General features: G+C 42.5%; 1 protein-coding gene across 1 annotated transcript in view; it reads left to right on the forward strand.

Moving 5' to 3' along the window:
• The window catches only part of LOC124271165 (regulator of nonsense transcripts 2-like), a 56,753-nt gene that overhangs the window by 30,822 nt on the left and 8,376 nt on the right, over window positions 1–17,555 (forward strand). Inside the window, exons 18-32 of the mRNA XM_046706242.1 lie at window positions 5,491–5,670; window positions 6,321–6,415; window positions 6,686–6,771; window positions 7,204–7,312; window positions 7,484–7,541; window positions 7,975–8,030; window positions 13,578–13,694; window positions 13,835–14,020; window positions 14,549–14,590; window positions 15,149–15,250; window positions 15,668–15,727; window positions 16,120–16,258; window positions 16,399–16,535; window positions 16,749–16,932; window positions 17,389–17,478. Of these exons, the coding sequence (XP_046562198.1) occupies window positions 5,491–5,670; window positions 6,321–6,415; window positions 6,686–6,771; window positions 7,204–7,312; window positions 7,484–7,541; window positions 7,975–8,030; window positions 13,578–13,694; window positions 13,835–14,020; window positions 14,549–14,590; window positions 15,149–15,250; window positions 15,668–15,727; window positions 16,120–16,258; window positions 16,399–16,535; window positions 16,749–16,932; window positions 17,389–17,478 (1,641 nt within the window). The remainder of the gene's footprint in view (window positions 1–5,490; window positions 5,671–6,320; window positions 6,416–6,685; window positions 6,772–7,203; window positions 7,313–7,483; window positions 7,542–7,974; window positions 8,031–13,577; window positions 13,695–13,834; window positions 14,021–14,548; window positions 14,591–15,148; window positions 15,251–15,667; window positions 15,728–16,119; window positions 16,259–16,398; window positions 16,536–16,748; window positions 16,933–17,388; window positions 17,479–17,555) is intronic.

Here is a 17,555-nt window from a genome sequence, read left to right on the forward strand (position 1 = left end):
TCCCATCATGCCTCTCACGGAAGCTCCGGGACACGTGACAGGTGAGTGATTGTGGCGTCTGTTACATTATTCTTAACGATCGCTATTCATGTGTACTTTGACAGAATTCCCTCCTCCCTGGCCTCTGGTCTTTGGGAGTCTGTGTTTATGCATATATGTACCCCAAGGACGATCTCTATGAAAAAGAATTAAACAAACCTGTAGAGGTTTTCAATTCTTTGAAGAGAATCGTCCGTGGGGTAGGGCCGCCTGCCTCCCCGCAATTCTGTTCACTGATTTATTCAGCAGAAGGAATGATGATATGGGCCTAGGTGCTTACCTGGTTGGCTGCGCATGCGCAACGGGAGGTAACTCCACAAGGTGGGGGCCGTATAATAGATAAAAAAGATTTTATTTATTGTACAATATTTTTATTAAAACATTGATACAACTGTCACAGGACATTTTCAGCGCAGAAAATGCATATATGTACCCCAAGGACGATTCTCTTCAAAGAATTGAAAACCTCTACAGGTTTGGTTAAGTTTTCAGGGCATCTGTGAGGCGCTGAATTCCTCACCACAGAGTGGCACGACAAACTGATTTGTTTATCTGGTTTACCTTACGGCTTGTGAGGTGCTTAAAGGTTTTAGTCACATAACTTATCCCACCTGGTACCCTTTTTCTGCTGGTTGAACAGAGGTAGTAGCTATGTGCTTCACCATGCCGCAGTGATTCACATTTGATGTCAGTAGCGCAGTCATCTAGACAAATTACGCTCGGCACTTGACGGTTTAACGGTTCTCAAGATTCCTCCGTGACCAGGACTCATCTCATTCCAGATTTAATCTACCATCCAATCTTCACCTTTGATGAATGATTTGGTTCAAAGAATCTGTCCTTCGGCGTAGATATCAGCACTACCACCACCCGATAGGGCATTACTAGATAAGCTTGCTAGCCAGGAATACTTTACGACGCTTCACAGAGTCTAGTTACTACAGACTACTCGTAACAGCGTTTCTGTGTTTCGCTGGGTGCAATCATTGCAGATGGTTCGTCATCTTCAGCACCCTGCGTTTTACATCATCAGCAAGTTTCTGGACAGATGACAGTTGGGTCAAGTTTTTGTGCATGGTACCAGCAGCGATGTCTTGTCAAGTAGTCAGCATAGCTCAGCCTTAGAATTTATGGGTTGTGACTCGCCCGGTTAACCGAAGACTGTGTTGTCCGGATTTTTGTCGCATTGTGGGTAACGTTATCAAATGGCGGACTACTGTTTGTTTACCGGAATTTTGATGATTAGAATGACTATGAATTGCCCTGGCAGACTTGTCTTGGTCCCACGAGTCGGATATCAAGTCCAGCCTTCAAAGGCTAGTAACAATGAACGGTGCCATTCCCGGTAAGAGTGATTGTGTCGGGATTTCGTCAGCCAGTCGAGAGAGACTGCTTGTCGAGGGTGACAGACAGATACACCCATGAGAGGTTTGACTTTGGCTGGTGTTACGCGGTTTTCTACACTAGCTCAAGCACTGAATTCAGAGGTCACTGCAGTTATGTCGGACTGTCCCCAGGCAGCGACCTACTACCTTTATCACTCCACCTGGCAAACCATCATTTTGTTCGGCCAACCAAAACATTCCTGAGGTCGCCGATCATACGAATTTCTTCACTTCGTTTACAATGTGAGCGTTCCTGTAGATTGACTGACAATCTCCATGCGCCGAACCAACTACATTCAGCACTCCATTAGTACTGGCATGGCAGCTGGACTAATTGAACGTTCCTATCTCAGGAGATATCTCTTTGTCAGAGGCAAGAGTTGTTAGACCTCTCATTTCCCTCGACCTGCGAGATGCCTACCTTCACATCCCGATACATCCAGACTATTGGAAGTATCTTCGATTTACTTTCAAGGGGCGTCATTGATACCAATGGAGGGTCCTGCTGTTTGGCATATGTACGGCCTCGTGGCTTTTTACTCAGGTACCCAATCCGATAACAAGCTACCTGCATTGTCGAGGCGTGACATTCGAGAACTATATCGACGACTGTGTTCAAGCCCAGCAGGGCTTGCGCAATTAGGATGGCTGCTGAATTAGGAGAAATCGGAGGTAACACCGACCCGGTGATTACTTTTATTGGGACAATATTCAACACGACAGGTCATGATGTTTGTGCCCCAGGAGAGGTGGGACAAGATTCAGTGCAACATACCACTAGTGCTGGTCCAACCCACAACTTTTCGCCAGTGGCAAAAGTTACTAGGGTGGTTGACGTCAGCACAAGCGCTGATTTACAGGAGCCAACTGCAGCTTCGCCCTCTTCAGATGTTTCTGTGCCCATATATCTGGGACGACAACCCCAGGGAGTTGATTCGTCTTCCCGCACAACTACATTCAGTCTTTCGTTGGTGGCTCAACAAGTGGAATGTTTTGTTGGAGTCTCTATGGTGCCCTTCATACCGACTCAACACCTGTTCACCAACGCACCTCTCAAGCTGGGGCTTTCACTTTCTCCATCAAGTGGCCTAGCAGTGGTCATCAGGAGAAAGGGCCCTTCATATCAACGAATTGGAAGTCAGCACTGTCATTCTCGCCGTTCGGCATTGGGGAGTTGAACTACGATCCTCTCATATACTGATTCAATCAGACATTTCGATGGTAGTTTGATACATAAACCATCGGGGGTCGACAGGATCAGCAGCTCTGCTTCAGTTGATGTTTCGAATTTATCATCTGATCGATTCACTCAACACAGTGGCCAGAGCCCAACACATTTCCGGGATGAGGAATGTCATTGCCGATGCCCTGTCACGTCCCAAATACCCGTCACTCACGGAGTGGAAACAACTGCCTCTGTGATATTCCAATCGAAGATCTACCTGTTATCACGACCAGATGTAGACCTGTTCGCCACTCGGTACAACCATCAGCTTCAGCGCAGATGATCACCAGTTGCGATTGTTGCTGCTTTGTGTACAATCTGAATAAAATTCTGAATTTTATTTCTGATTTGTGTCTTCGATTCTCCCGGGACTTCGATTTCTCCTCTCAATTTAATTTGAGACTCTGGAGAGTCGCCACCTCACTTACTGTCGTCTGCTCTATGGAGTAATTACATCAGTGAAGTGAGTTATTCCTGAAGTGTTACACTTCGTAGCGTTCATGCTCCTAAGTACCTATACACATCTATGTGATCTTACTGTGGTAAGTAGTGGAAGTCATAAGATGATGCTGTGGTACTGAACGTTAAACTTATGAGTTTTCCGATTCAATTACACTTTCACCCTCTTCGGGACGGTGTCTGTTGGGGTTGTTTCGAAGGTGGGGCTGGCCCGATACTAGTCATTAGACTTTTATTACGGGGGTTCCTTGGAAATCGTGGTAATGCGACTGATTACACTCGCTGAGCTGCGTCCTTTCACTTTCGTGAAGGTAGTGACTGAACACCACATTGCTCAGGAATCCTGGTCCCTGGGAGCAATTGTGCTTAGTAAGTCAATGGGTTCGAACTAACCATCACACGTAGTGACCTTGGTAGTTATGGGCCTACCTTGTCATTGCTCCCTATGGATGTAGTAAGTGTTCGACAATCTCGCTTGCTGACCTCTACTTCACGGAGCAATCACGTCAGTATAGTGAGTCCTTCCCCGATTTCCTTATTTATTTCGTAGCGTTCTAGCTCCTAAGTACCTTAGCACACCGTTGTGACCTAACTGTGGTAAGTAGTGGAAGTGATGTGGTGTTGTTTTGGTACTGAACGTTAAATTTGTGAGTTTTCCGATTCAGTTTCCTTTTCCCCTCTTTGTGTTGGGGTCTGGGGGGCTGTCTCGAAGCAGGTGCGGGCCCGATTACTAGTCGTAATTACGGGGGTACTCTGATAAATCGTGGCGAAGCAAGGTGACTTACCTAGTTGCGTTTTCTTGCATATGCGAGGGTTGCTGCTAAACACCACATTGCTCAGGAGCACCCACTCTTGGGAGCGATGATGCCTAGTATGCCAAGAGGTTCAGGAGAACCCATCACTAGTATAGGTACTATGCTAGTCGGATCCTGCGGCCAAACACCACATTGCTCAGGAGCACCCAACTCCTTAGGAGTGATGATGCCTAGTAAGCCAAGGTTTTCAGGAGAACCCATCACTAGTATAAGTACTATGCTAGTCAGTTCATTGCTATCTACGGTTGTCATAAGCCTATACAGTATATACTGTCAGTGCCTTTTGACTTAGGGTAATCTGCGACCCGCCGTCTAACCGTGGGATAAGTGCAAATCGTGAGATAGGATAAGTTTAATAATTTGGAAATTTTAATATAAATTGTATATTTATATACTTATCCTATCTCACGCGATGGATGCCCACCCAGCCTCCCCCCTATTCAGATTACGACGGTTACGTATAACTGTCATTGGCTCCAAGAAGAGAATGATCACTCTGAGGTAATCACGTGGGTAGACAGGGGAATGTGCTGCACGCTTAGCCAGGGACTAGGGACCTGTAATATAAAGAGAGCAGCCTGGGGAACAAGGGCGTATGGACAAGAGAGGCCTACAGGAAAAGTTCTCTTTCGTTCCACTCAGCGTTGAAGCAAGAGAGAGAAGTGCAAATACTGAGATAGGATAAGTATATAAATATACAATTTATATTAAAATTTCCAATATTGACAAAAATGCTATTTTCAGCGACTGTTTACTCATTGTGTGTATCACTCGGATGCGATCCTGAGGAAAATAGCATATAGAATCATTCGAGTATTTTAGGTAAAGGTTCAAACCGTATGTGCGAATGTTTACTTTCGCGAATTGGTAAGCTGTGTTCTGATTGGTCAGTCCAAAAGCTTAGCTGTTGCGACCTTCTACTAGTTTTTGTTAGACTCAGTATAGCAGTGTGACGAATAATACCGAGCCTAAGTTTACTTAGACTGAACTCATGGGAATTGCAGAATTAAATACATACACTGAATGCAGTAATATTTTGAATGAATAAATAGTGGTAAAAGTTACCCTGTCAGTTTCAGCTTGGCGGTGTTAGTTTTAAGATGTGGATTTGTGCTGATATTGGCCACAGGTGTGTCTTCACAAGACTTGACTACACATTGAGTGATCAGTATCACGTGCCCTCAAGTGGATACTGGAGCAGAATCATATCGCATGCTTGTAATAGAAGAAACTGTGTGACCAGAGTGAATACAGTGACACGGATATGTTGAATGTTGCTTATGCTGTCGACTGCTGGCTTATGTAGACCAGATTCAAGTACTAATAGACAATGTGATTCAGCTGAAATGGCATAAATCCACATTCATTCACTCCAGGCACCCATGGTTGTGGGTTCGAATCCTGGTTCACCCAGTTTATGTTTCTAATTTGCATCCATGGTTGTGTTTTAAAAGCTCTCCTCAGAGGTAATATTGTAAGCCAAGGATATCCTCAGTGCTATTGTATTTGTCTTGTCATGAAACCCTTGCAGTAGGTTACCGTTCATCTGGCTCGTTATCTCCTTCAGTTGACCTGGAGTGCCTTGAGGTGGAGGACCTGGAGGTAGAGCTGGAAGAGAAGCTAGATGAGAAACTGGTGATGGCTGATGGTAGCAGCAGTGGAGGTGAAGATAAGGACAGTAGTGTCAGGGAGGAAATGGCAGAGGATTTAGGGGAGGACAGGTCCTTCATACCACCTGAAGCTGAGGGTAAGAACTCTCTCCTGCACCATAGACTTACAAACTCATCATTAATGTGTATTTTGTAACAGGGACTGATTTTCTTGTTTTTATGTTAGCTATGAAATGTTAATGGAATGTTTGTTTAAGTCAGGGTTTTTTCATGGAATTTTAGCTTTATGCCCATTCTTGGCAAATTGTGAAAATGGGTATTATAACACTTTTTAAGTGTAATAATGTCTTCTTCTTTTTCACGTTTTCAAGAGTCAGTTTTGTTGAAAGAAGGCATTTACCCAGTGATTATTCACAATTGTCAAACTGAATTGGAAATATCTGTGTTCATTCTGCTGGAGACATAGGGCCAAACAAGGGCTTCTGAGAATTTTTTACCAGCAGATAAATCCCTAATGATAAAATTGATTTTGGAGCGAAACATTTTGAAATTGAAGTTTCTGAAGCTAGGGTTTATAATGTAGGAGAGCCTGGAATATGACTGACATGATTTCATCAGATCAAGCATGTATGGTCGATATCTTGGGTAGTGAAAGGGTAGAATAAGGCTGGTCAGTAAAAGCAACAAACTGTCAAAATTCTCATGTACATGTAAATACTAGTAGCAGTACTTGAAAAAAATCATGTTTTGTATTAGATTATATGTTGTTTCTATATTGGTTTCACAGAAGATGATGGTGAAACAGGAACATTGATGAAGACACAGTTTGAAGCATACTTGCAGTCCTTGCCCAACTGTGTAAACAGAGATCTCATTGACAAGGTACTTTTGCTTCATATGAGGAGGACATAACAGGCAGATAGATGAAGGAGAAATAGAGATGAACACCATCTTGTTTATGTGTTGAAGTTCAGTATGTGTCCGTTGACAGCTTGCACTTCTCTATTATTTAAGAGCATACTTTGAGATTCGCTTCATTGATTTTTGTTCTATTTTCATTATTCTAATTTCATTAAAGAGAAGACAATTTGGTTTATCGGCTATATGGCTTATGATGCCTTTTAATCATGGTGTATTGCTTGTGCTTTGCAGGCAGCAATTGAATTTTGCATGAACTTCAACACCAAATCAAACCGGAGGAAGCTTGTTCGAGGATTGTTTACTGTGCATCGGACAAGGCAAGTCATCTTTTGCCATAATTTTCAGACAGTAGTTAACACTTAAAATTCTATCTACCTGGTGTTTTCCTTTTCAAGACCAGTCAAGGTGAAATTTGTCTAGTTAATGCATTAGTGGTATTGGTAAATTCAGAAAGGAACTGACAATATTAGGCCGCCAAACATTTTAGTCAGAAGATTGTGGTACACTCCATATTTACAGATTTATTAAATAAACAGGCCCTATTCAGCATGTACCAAAACCTTTTCAGTAGCTGGAACAATTCCATTGACACCATTTTAGTAGATTTAAGTGTAAATAAAGACAGTCATTTGTAGACATTACGTATTAGACAGAAATTTTGGAAGACATTGATTCTATGTAGTAAATACTGTTACAGTCATACTCGAGTGACATGTAGTTTTAAACAGTCTTGTTGTATGTTTATGCAGGTATGACCTGTTGCCCTTCTATGCCCGGCTGGTTGCCATTCTGAACCCCTGTATGCCGGATGTGGCCACAGATCTGGTGCAGTACCTGAAGGGAGATTTCAAGTGGCATGTAAGTCTTATCATTTCTAGAACCATTGTTACAACAAACAAAGAGGTCTTTCAAGGATGGATGCCTAATGTTGTTTTACATAGGAACCAGTCGTTCTTTAGGTCGTGGTGAGAGAGAAGAGGATGGAAAAGTTGAAAGGTTGACAGTTGCATTTGTAATTTTGCATTTCAGATTAAAAAGAAAGACCAGATCAACATTGAATCCAAACTAAAAACTGTCAGATTCTTAGGTGAGTATTTATTGCCAGGATTATTCTTATTAATTTTTGTTTTTGTTTTGTCAGTGGCTGATTGAGCCAGTTTTGATGCATGTAATGTTTATAGAATAACATGCAGCTGTGAGGACTTACAGAATGTCTTTCACTTGTGAATGTTATCTGTAAGTTCTGGGATTTGGGGCACTTGATGATTTTGGCCTGCCTGCTTGGTGGCTGAGTGTAAAATGATGACAGCAGTGTTGATATAAAGTTTATAGATCATGGGTCTGTGAGATTATCGTTCATGATTGTTATTACTTGTAACAATGCATTCATGTAATGTCACAATGAGCCTCATTGCAATATTCAGTGAAATCAATGGAACAGTTAATGTTTAGTCAGAATTACTGTAAATGTTACCTTTATCTGTGTTATTAGGTATTATGTTCATGTTACTCTGTTGCAGGAGAACTTGTGAAGTTCAAGATGTGTCCAAAAGTAGAGGTCTTGCACTGCTTGAAGGTAGGATAATGATATGGAGATGACAAAGAGATTTCAAAAGCACATGATTTCCATGTCAAGACTCAAAACTGTTCCATGTTCAAAAGCTTTCATTACTAGTGCTTGCTTGCAATGCTGTGTTCTGGTAATGCTTTTATGTGGCCATTCCTGTTTCTATTCTTGTAAGCATTTATTTTTCCTTACCCAGTCTCATGCTAATTATGCTTGTCTCCTTCCTTTGGAATGATAGTGGAACACTTGAAATCCCTTGAAGTTCCCTTCTAAAAAAGCGGACGTAAAATCACTCACCCACGAGTAGCGTCCCTTTCCTCCCTTTTGGCGCCCAAATGGTCACATGATCGGCCATATTTGTCACTCTCTCCTTTTCGCCCTTGAAGACGGTTGTGAGAGCACCTGGGTCCCTATACAGCACATATCCTTTTATATTTTCGGACCTTACATCAAAATTATTGCTGTATACGGTTTTTAGGATTATATTCTACATTACGGTTTGAAATTTGATTTAAATTTTCCGTTGTTTGACATGTGTTTTCTTCATGTTTACATTTGATGAAAACTTGTATTCGTTGTAGGTACCGAGAGTCTGCGGCTGACCCTCATTTATTATGTCCTAATTGCACTGTTTCATGTTCTTTCAGCTCACGCTGTAAGTTTTGTGTAAATTTAAGTTCGGTTGAATTTAATAATTACCTTTTTACCATAGACGTTCTAAGGACTGGGTACGAAGGTATTCACAAGTCATGTCTAAATCTAGTGATAGCCGAGATTGTTCCTCCGGAAGAAGCAGAGATGTTCCACCCATCCTCATACCTGAAGTCACCATCGTCAGTAAGAAGACGAAGCCTGCTTCTACAGCTACATCGGCATTGTTATCAGCGCAGACATTGACAGAAGACCTTCTATCAACGCAGACATCCGGTACCAGAGATAGCAGCAGCGTCAACTCTTCATCAGTGCAGCGAGCCGTAGATGACGTCTCTTCAGTATTAGATGCATCATCCCTGCAGCAGTCTCTTCAGACAACGCAGAACTTCAACCCGGGACTGTTCATGCAACAGTTTACAGACAAGATGATGTCGATGAAGGAAAGTCGCTTCGCTCAGGAGAAGGCTGCTAGAAGACCTCTACAACGACTACTAGCCTGCGTGAAGGCTCTACAGTCTCCCCACCACATCCAGATGAAGAGGGAAGCCTGCGCGAAGGCTCACGGACATGACGATCTTCCTCATCTGAAGTAGACGCTCCAGAGATTGCTGCTAAGAAGTCTCCACGCAGGAAGGAATCGAGGCATTCTCCCGAACCCTACAGAAGTCGCAGATATGAGTCTTCATCTCCATCGGACTCTGATGCCAAACGAGAACCTGCGCGAAGGCACTCCTACAGAGGGGAAGCTACGTCCAGGAACCCACCTTCGCAAAGGCCTAGAGAATTATCTCAAAACTCCAGGAAGGATTCAAGATCGCATCGGGATCGATCGCCTGCGAGAAGCTCATCTTACAAATCATCCTATAGAGACTCAAGTCATTGTGCATCCATAGAGCGAGAGATGTCTAAATCAGAGGATGAAGGTGAAGGCATATTCTCCGATACGGAAGTTAACTCCTGGATCGCCAATGGCTTGGACTTATCATCACCTTCTAAGGACACAGATGAGGCGTTTACCTACAAGATGTCCAACGATGATTTCGACACGCTCACCTTTCCAATGATCGACCCGATCTCTCAAGTACCAGACAACCTCAGCGCAGCTTTTGATAAAGCCACCAAGTTGCAGAATCAGCACATCCTGCTGTTCAACGCCAGGAAATTCCCTCTACATAGGATGGAACCCTTCATGAAGGCTCCAGAGGTTGGTGATGACTACAAGATTATCACTGACTCCCGTCAGAGAACTTACAAGATTGAGGATAAGAAGTTAGTGCAGCTGGATACAAGCACCAGACGTACTTTCTTCGGATTAGCCAGATCGAGGGCTATCAACGAAACACTCATCTCGAGTTCAAGAATTCCTCTGCCGAAGAAGACCGGATGATATACTCCGCTCTACTCATGTAGAAGAAGGACCATCAGTTTATGTCGGAGCACCTAGCATCCACATCAGCGGGCTTGACTCTCCTGAGAAGACAAGGGTTATTGTCAGCATGCACTTGGAGTGAACGCTTCACCAAGTCCTTATACAGAGCCCCATGGTAAGCATCTTACATCTTCGGAGGAGGAATTGAAGAAGTCCCCAGAGAAGTCTCTCACGACTCAAGGGAGGTTATGATGATTAAATCCATCGACACCTTGGCTAACGTGATTCAGACGTCCCAACGCTACTCCAATAAATCTAAGTTTGCAGGAGTCCAGAGAGCCAGAGAAAAGAAGTATTACAGCATGAAAGGAGGAAGAGGCTCCTTTCGTCGCCCAACCGGAGCTCCTAGAGGTAACCCCGGAAGAGCCGAGCACCTAGGGTGCAAGAGGAATCAAGCACTGAAGGCCAGGTTCGGAACGACTGGTCTTGATAGCATCGTCCAGTTTCTCTATCTGGTCGGCTGCATAGTTGAAGGCCATCGGGTTGCTTGTGAGCGTTGCTCTCTCCATTGACACTGTGAGCGGCGGAGTGACTTCCAACTGTATATTGTACCCTATACAAGATACAGTTGGAAGCAACTCCACCGCTCACAAGCAGCCTGATGGCCTTCAACTATGCAGCCGGCCAGATAGAGAAACTGGACGATGCTATCAAGACCCTACTCGACAAAGAGGCAGTAGAAGAGATAGATCAAGATCTCATCACGCCCGGGTTTTACTCCCCAGTTTTCCTGGTACTGAAGAAGAATTCCAAGGAGAAATTTCAGCTCATCTACAACATGAGGAAGTTCAACCAGGATTTTCTAGGCAGATACATCTTCCTCAGCTCTGACATCTCGTTCGTCCAGCAGACTACCTCGCCAGCATAGATCTGCAAGATGCGTACCTCCACATCCCGATACATCCAGACTCAAGGAAATACCTACGATTGCTTTTCAACGGACAACACTTCCAGTGGAAGGTTCTACCGTTTGGAATATCGCCGGCCCCCTGGTTGTTTACTCGAGTGACCAAGCCCATTGTCACATATCTACATCGTTGAGGTCTACGCAGTGCTTTCTACCTGGACGACGGGATTCAAGCTCATCACGATCCCAGTCAACTCAGACTGCAACTAGACTTCACCATCAGACTGCTCACTCAACTAGGATGGCTAGTGAATCTCCTCAAGTTGGAACTGAAGCCGAAACAAGATCTGCAATTTCTAGGAATTCAACTCATCACACCAGTGAATCGCATAGTTGTTCCAGAGGATCGTTGGGTCAACATACAACAGATGATATCTCAAGCATTGCTCTCTCCGTTGACACTACGTGCTTGGCAAAGCATGCTCGGTCAACTCACCTCAGCTCAAGACATGACTCGCAGATGGAGAATACAGTTGCGCCCATTACATGTATTTGTGAACGCCCACCTAGACAGTCTAGATCCGTTAATACTACCGGACAGCCTGAAACCATATCTCCTATGGTGGACTCGAAGTCGAACGTTTGCGGAGGAACCTTTTTGTCAGAGCCGGTTTGCAACACTCATCTCTACGTGGATGCCTCCCTACAAGGATGGGGTGCACACTTCAACAACGAAGTGGCAGCAGGAAAGTGGTCGAGTCAGGATCAGAGTCACACATCAATCTGTTGGAGATGAAAGCAGTAATCAACGCTTTACAACACTGGTCCAGCGTACTAAAGAACGCACGACTCATGGTACACACGGACAACTCCACAGTGGCATTTTACATCAACAAACAAGGGTCAACAAGATCAACAAGTCTGCTACAACTCAGCTTTCTCCTGTCCAGCATATTCGACGACCTGAACATCTACATGAAGGCATGCCACATTCCAGGAGCAAAGAATTTCATAGCAGACGCCCTATCTCGTCCACTACAACCATCCCCGACGGAATGGATGTTGCATCCAGAAGCATTCCAGTTCATCAGACTGACTATATCGTTTCACCGATTCCAGATCCTCAGGCATGGGCAACAGACGCTTTAAGCACCTCATGGGAAGGACTAAACGCTTACGAGTTTCCGCCTCCTGCACTGCTACCACAAGTACTACAGAAAATCAAGCAGACAACTACGTTGCAGTAGAAGAGATAGATCGACGACGAAAATTCAAGCGCCTATTCATCCCCTTAACCACTGAGACGCCCACGGAAGTCTCTCGGACAAAGATATCGATCTGGATGAGAGCCGTTATACTAAGGGCCTATAAAGCAGCAGGAGTTGAGCCTCCACGAGCCTTCAATCCACATGAAGTCAGAGCCCTGGCATCAACACTTGCTCTGCATGGAAACTGCTCGATTACAATTATAATGGAGGGCTGCTGTTGGAGATCGAACACTGTGTTTGCCAACCACTACCTCAGAGACATTGCCACCGAAGACATCTCAGGCATTCATCAGTTTGGGCCACTTGTTGTAGCACAACAACTAACAGTTCCACAAAGGCATTGAGTAAATTTCACCCCTTTTATCACGTGACTTGTGAAAACCAACGCTCTGGAGAGCAATGGCTATAAGTCCATGCACACGTCTAGGACAGACTAGCATGAGTGATAGACCCTGTACCTGTATAGGACATACTTGTACATGAAGAAGGGTCGCATCTCCTGATGGAGTTGCAATAGATAACTAATGGAATATTAGTATATCTAAAATCCACACGAAAATGTCAGGAGAAGTTTCGGAAGCAATCTGACAAGTTGTTGTACCCCCAGACTCATCAGAGAGAAGTTGAAAGAACAGAATCTTCAACAGTGCCGTCATAAGTTCCCAAGGGGGGTAATACAGGACGTAAATCTACAACCAGTGAATCCAGAACGTGGCATGACCCACCACCGTTTCCGACGGATTCTGCAAGCATAATTAGCATGAGTCAGGATAAGGAAAAATATGTAATTTTCTGACTAAAATTTTATATTTTATACTTACCCTGACTCATGAGGTTAGCCCTCCCAACCTCCCCTCTTATGGCACTCTGGATTTCCCTGTAAATCCGGGTGTCGGGCTTACATACGGAGAGAGTGACAAATATGGCCGATCATGTGACCATTTGGGCACCAAAAGGGAGGAAAGGGACACTACTCGTGGGTGAGTGATTTTTTGTCTGCTTTTTTAGAAGGGAACTTCAAGGGATTTCAAGTGTTCCACTATCATTCGCAAGAGGAAGGAGACAAGTATAATTAGCATGAGTCAGGATAATATAAGACGAGTATATGGATGACAAATTCTTCTTTATTGTATTACACGACGTTTCTGGGCTACTTCTTGCCCTTTTTTCAGGTGATATTATCGTTGTGTTATACAATAAAGAAAAAGTTGTCAATCCATATACTCGTCTTATATATTTATCAACTTCTAAATGCCCCTCAAGAATCTAAGTCAGGATAAGTATAAAATATCAATATTAGTCAGAAAATTACATTTAAATTTGAAAACATTTTGTGAAACATAATATTTGTTTTCCAGATGCTGATGTTTGACTTCTCCCACCATAACATTGAGATGGCCTGTGCTCTCCTGGAGTCCTGTGGCCGATTCCTGTACAGATCTATGGACTCACATCACAGGACGAAAGCATATCTGGTAATACAGGCAGAATTATTAATTATATTACATTCATACTTCACATTAGTGTCTTTTGTAGCTGTGGAACAGTTTACTAATTGCAATCTTTCTCTCTTGCATGTCTTGACAACCTCAACATTGATGAATGTTTTGTTTAGGATGTAATGATGAGGAAGAAGGCTGCTCTTCACCTGGACAGTCGCTACACAACAATGATAGAGAACGCCTACTTCTACAGCAACCCACCAGATTTTCAGCAGGTGACTCGTATCGAGAGACCTCCCATGCACGAGTACATACGCAAGCTCCTCTACAAAGACCTATCTAAAATTACTACTGAGAAGGTAATGTAACATTTTATGCTCCTATTCATTTTAAAGAGGGTATACAGTTACCAAAAATAACTACTTTGCTTTTATATTGAAACAAAGTATGTTGATAAATATGCGTGTACAGGAATACGTTTTGAGCCCAGGACACATAGTACTGCAATATTGTCATGAGCTCTTGTTTGTTTTTCAACATTGGGCATCAGAGATGGCTTACCATGTAACCTTGATTTCTTCTGTAATCATTCTGAGGACCTATCAAGCATAAAAAGGTTTTGACATTTGTACATGGTCATAAGCCTTATGTTTATTTACCAACATGAGAAGTTTTGTGGGATCCTCACATATATGGAGTGTAATACTCCCATGTGTAGGCACCATGTTTGGATGGCATCAGTGTTTTCTAGTTCTTGGTGCTAGATGTCTGTCAGTGAGGGCAAAGGTAATTTCCAAACAGTTTCTCACACTCAGGAATTCGTTTACGCTGCATTTAATTTGATTAGTTTTTCATCATTATTATTTGGTGATTGACCACCATTTCAGGTGCTGAGACAGATGAGAAAATTAGACTGGGACGATGTAGCTGTAAGTCAAACATTGTATTATTACACAGTAATAACTCTTATGATAAGAATCATGCACTGTGTCATCTCCTTATAGAGCACTGGACATAATTAGGCACTAAACATACTGTGTTCTGTGTGTTTCTTTTTAGTGGTAACAAAGCACTACATTACTTATATTTGTATGAGAGACATTTAATGTGTTAAGCAGAGCAACTTCTTAAGGCTACAAGCCATGCAGTGGTTAATTCGTGGCTGCACATCGCTATTATTCTTATGTCACACATATATTGTGACAAAAAGATGACATCATAGTCAGAGTTGGAGAAGTGTAAATTTTCAAGCTCAATGTTGACTTTTAAAACATGAAATACACTTTCTTTGTCCATTTCTGTTGCTTTTTCTGGTCAAAATGCATTGCAACACATGTTCTGAGTATTGTTCTTACATCACCCATGTGGGAACCTACAACAGTACATATTTCAGATGTATACCAACAGTAATTTAGAACAACATACTGTGCTACAATATAATAAAGAGATGTTCGAAGGTGACAACTTGTTTTGATATGTGTTCTCAGATTGCCTTCTACACAACCAAGTGTCTGACAGCAGTGTGGAACATCCGCTACAACTCTGTACACTGTGCTGCCAATCTGCTGGCTGGACTTGCACCTTATCATGTATGTATCCATTTGTGTTGTGTTCTACATTAAATTGTTTGATTTGATTTGTGTAGTCATACCCCAGAGAGCACTGTATTGCATGTGCCAGACTCACTTACAGACCAGAGAGATGTCAAAATAATATTGCAGACATTCACTTTGACATTAGAAGAAGCAAATCTTGTTTTAAGACATATGGCTTTTAGTCCATCCTTGACTGTTCTAACTAGAGGTTGATAGCATGAGTACCAGCCTGAGAAGTCATGGCATGTTGGTGACACATGGATACAATCAGCCAAGCCACACATTGTGATCCTTACCAGTGTCAGTTCCTGCAAGCCTTATCTACATAATCATATTCACTTGTTTGTCATCAGAACATGACATCAATGATTTGGTATCGTATTGGTTGACATGATCCGTTGTTTTTTGCAGGAGCATGTTGCTATTCAGGTTGTAGATGGTGTATTGGAGGATATTAGACTAGGAATGGAGGTAAACACCCTTCAACTTACTTTTGTATTTTTATGGTCCATAAAATTATCTGAATACATAGCATTTTGACATGTTTTATGAAAATGTGATTCTTTGTGCCATTTCATTATTTTCTCTTAGTTCTGTTAGAATGTGGTTACACCGTCTTGTTAACTGTACAAACAATCTGTACAGAAAGTGTTCCAGAGTCTTTGTATAGTTACTTCCAAGTTACGACTAAATACATATGTGAGTTCTTGTAGCAGAATGCCTTTATTACTAAAAGTATGTCATGGCAGAGGATCAGTGGATACAGAAGTCCTTTCTGTGTAGGTGACTTTGTATTTGTGGCATCTGATATCACTCAGAAGCCTGTCATGAAATGCTGGGCTGAACATTATCAAAACTTGCAGGTGAACCACCCAAAGTACAACCAGAGGCGTGTTAGTTGCGTCAAGTACCTGGGAGAGCTGTATAACTACCGCATGGTGGAGTCAGCTGTCATCTTCAAGACTCTCTACTCTTTCATCACATTTGGCATTAGCTTGGATGGTGAGTTTGTTCTGTTGCATCAGTTTGGAATAAAACATGGAGACATGAATTCTTAAATATTGTTATAAGAAATCATTTCTCTTCAGTAGTGCCTGAAAACATTTACAAACATAATTGATAATCATATGATTCTGTCCCAGAAAATCCTACTCCCTTGGATCCTCCTGAGCACTTGTTCCGAGTGCGGTTGGTGTGTACCCTCCTGGAGACGTGTGGTCAGTACTTCGACAAGGGATCCAGCAAGAAGAAACTTGACTGCTTCCTCGTATACTTCCAGGTGAAGACCATTACCACAAATACCTGTATAATGTCAGTTGAAAAATCTTGGTACTTGTAGCTGGTGTGTTTCTGATCTTAACAACATTCCTATTGAAATGAAACGGCATGAGTCAGACTTACAGGAATAATGCTACTATGCTGATCTTAGGGGTGTATTTTTCCTGAAGTATTCAAACTGGAGTTTATTCCTGATCTCTCTGTTTTGCAACAGAGATACTACTGGTTCAAGATGAAGAACCAGATCTGGACAGTGCATCGTCCATTCCCACAGGATGTGAAGAACTTAGTGAAGGACACTCTGGAGATGATCCGACCCAAGCTGAAGATTTATGTCAGCTGGGAGGAAGCTATCAAAGCTGCAGAGGATATTGAAAATGAATACAAGACCAAGATTGGTAAGATTTTCTTGTTAGTTTACCAGAACTGTTCATGAAACATTATGTCATGTGTCCATAACAGTCTGCTATGTTTTGAGCTCTCTTGACTGAATGTCAAGTGAGCACAAGCCTGTGTGTTCATAAACATCTCCTTCCGAGAAACCACCTCACATATGAAGCTGAAAATTCACATGCTTGTTCCTACAAATGATCACTCCTCAATTTGTTCAAGAGAGTCAGTACTGATTTTCAAAAGGGCAACTTACAGCAGCTAAGAGAACATTTAGTCCACAGTATATATGCAGACAGTATGGGAATATCAGTGCTGACAGTAACATTTGTTAAGTTGACAGGGCAATATTTGTTAAGAGTAAAGCAGAAGATCTGAACAAAAGTGTCATTAAAATAATGTTTGAAAACACTTTCCCATGTTAACTTACAATCATAAAGATGCCTCTGTGTAAATTGTTGCAGCTAACCTGTTGCCAATCATTGAGACTGGTGATGAGAGTGAGGTGTCAGAGGAGGAGGGACTGACTCCAATACAAGAGACTGACGAAGAAAGTAAGAAAACTGTCAGTTGTGAAAAGATTTAAAAAATTGCTTGGTCAACAAAATGAATATCCTAGAATCACATGTGA

This window comes from Haliotis rubra, unplaced genomic scaffold (genome assembly GCF_003918875.1).
Source record: "Haliotis rubra isolate DU_JTF1 unplaced genomic scaffold, ASM391887v1 Scf158, whole genome shotgun sequence".
Classification (NCBI taxonomy): domain Eukaryota; kingdom Metazoa; phylum Mollusca; class Gastropoda; order Lepetellida; family Haliotidae; genus Haliotis; species Haliotis rubra.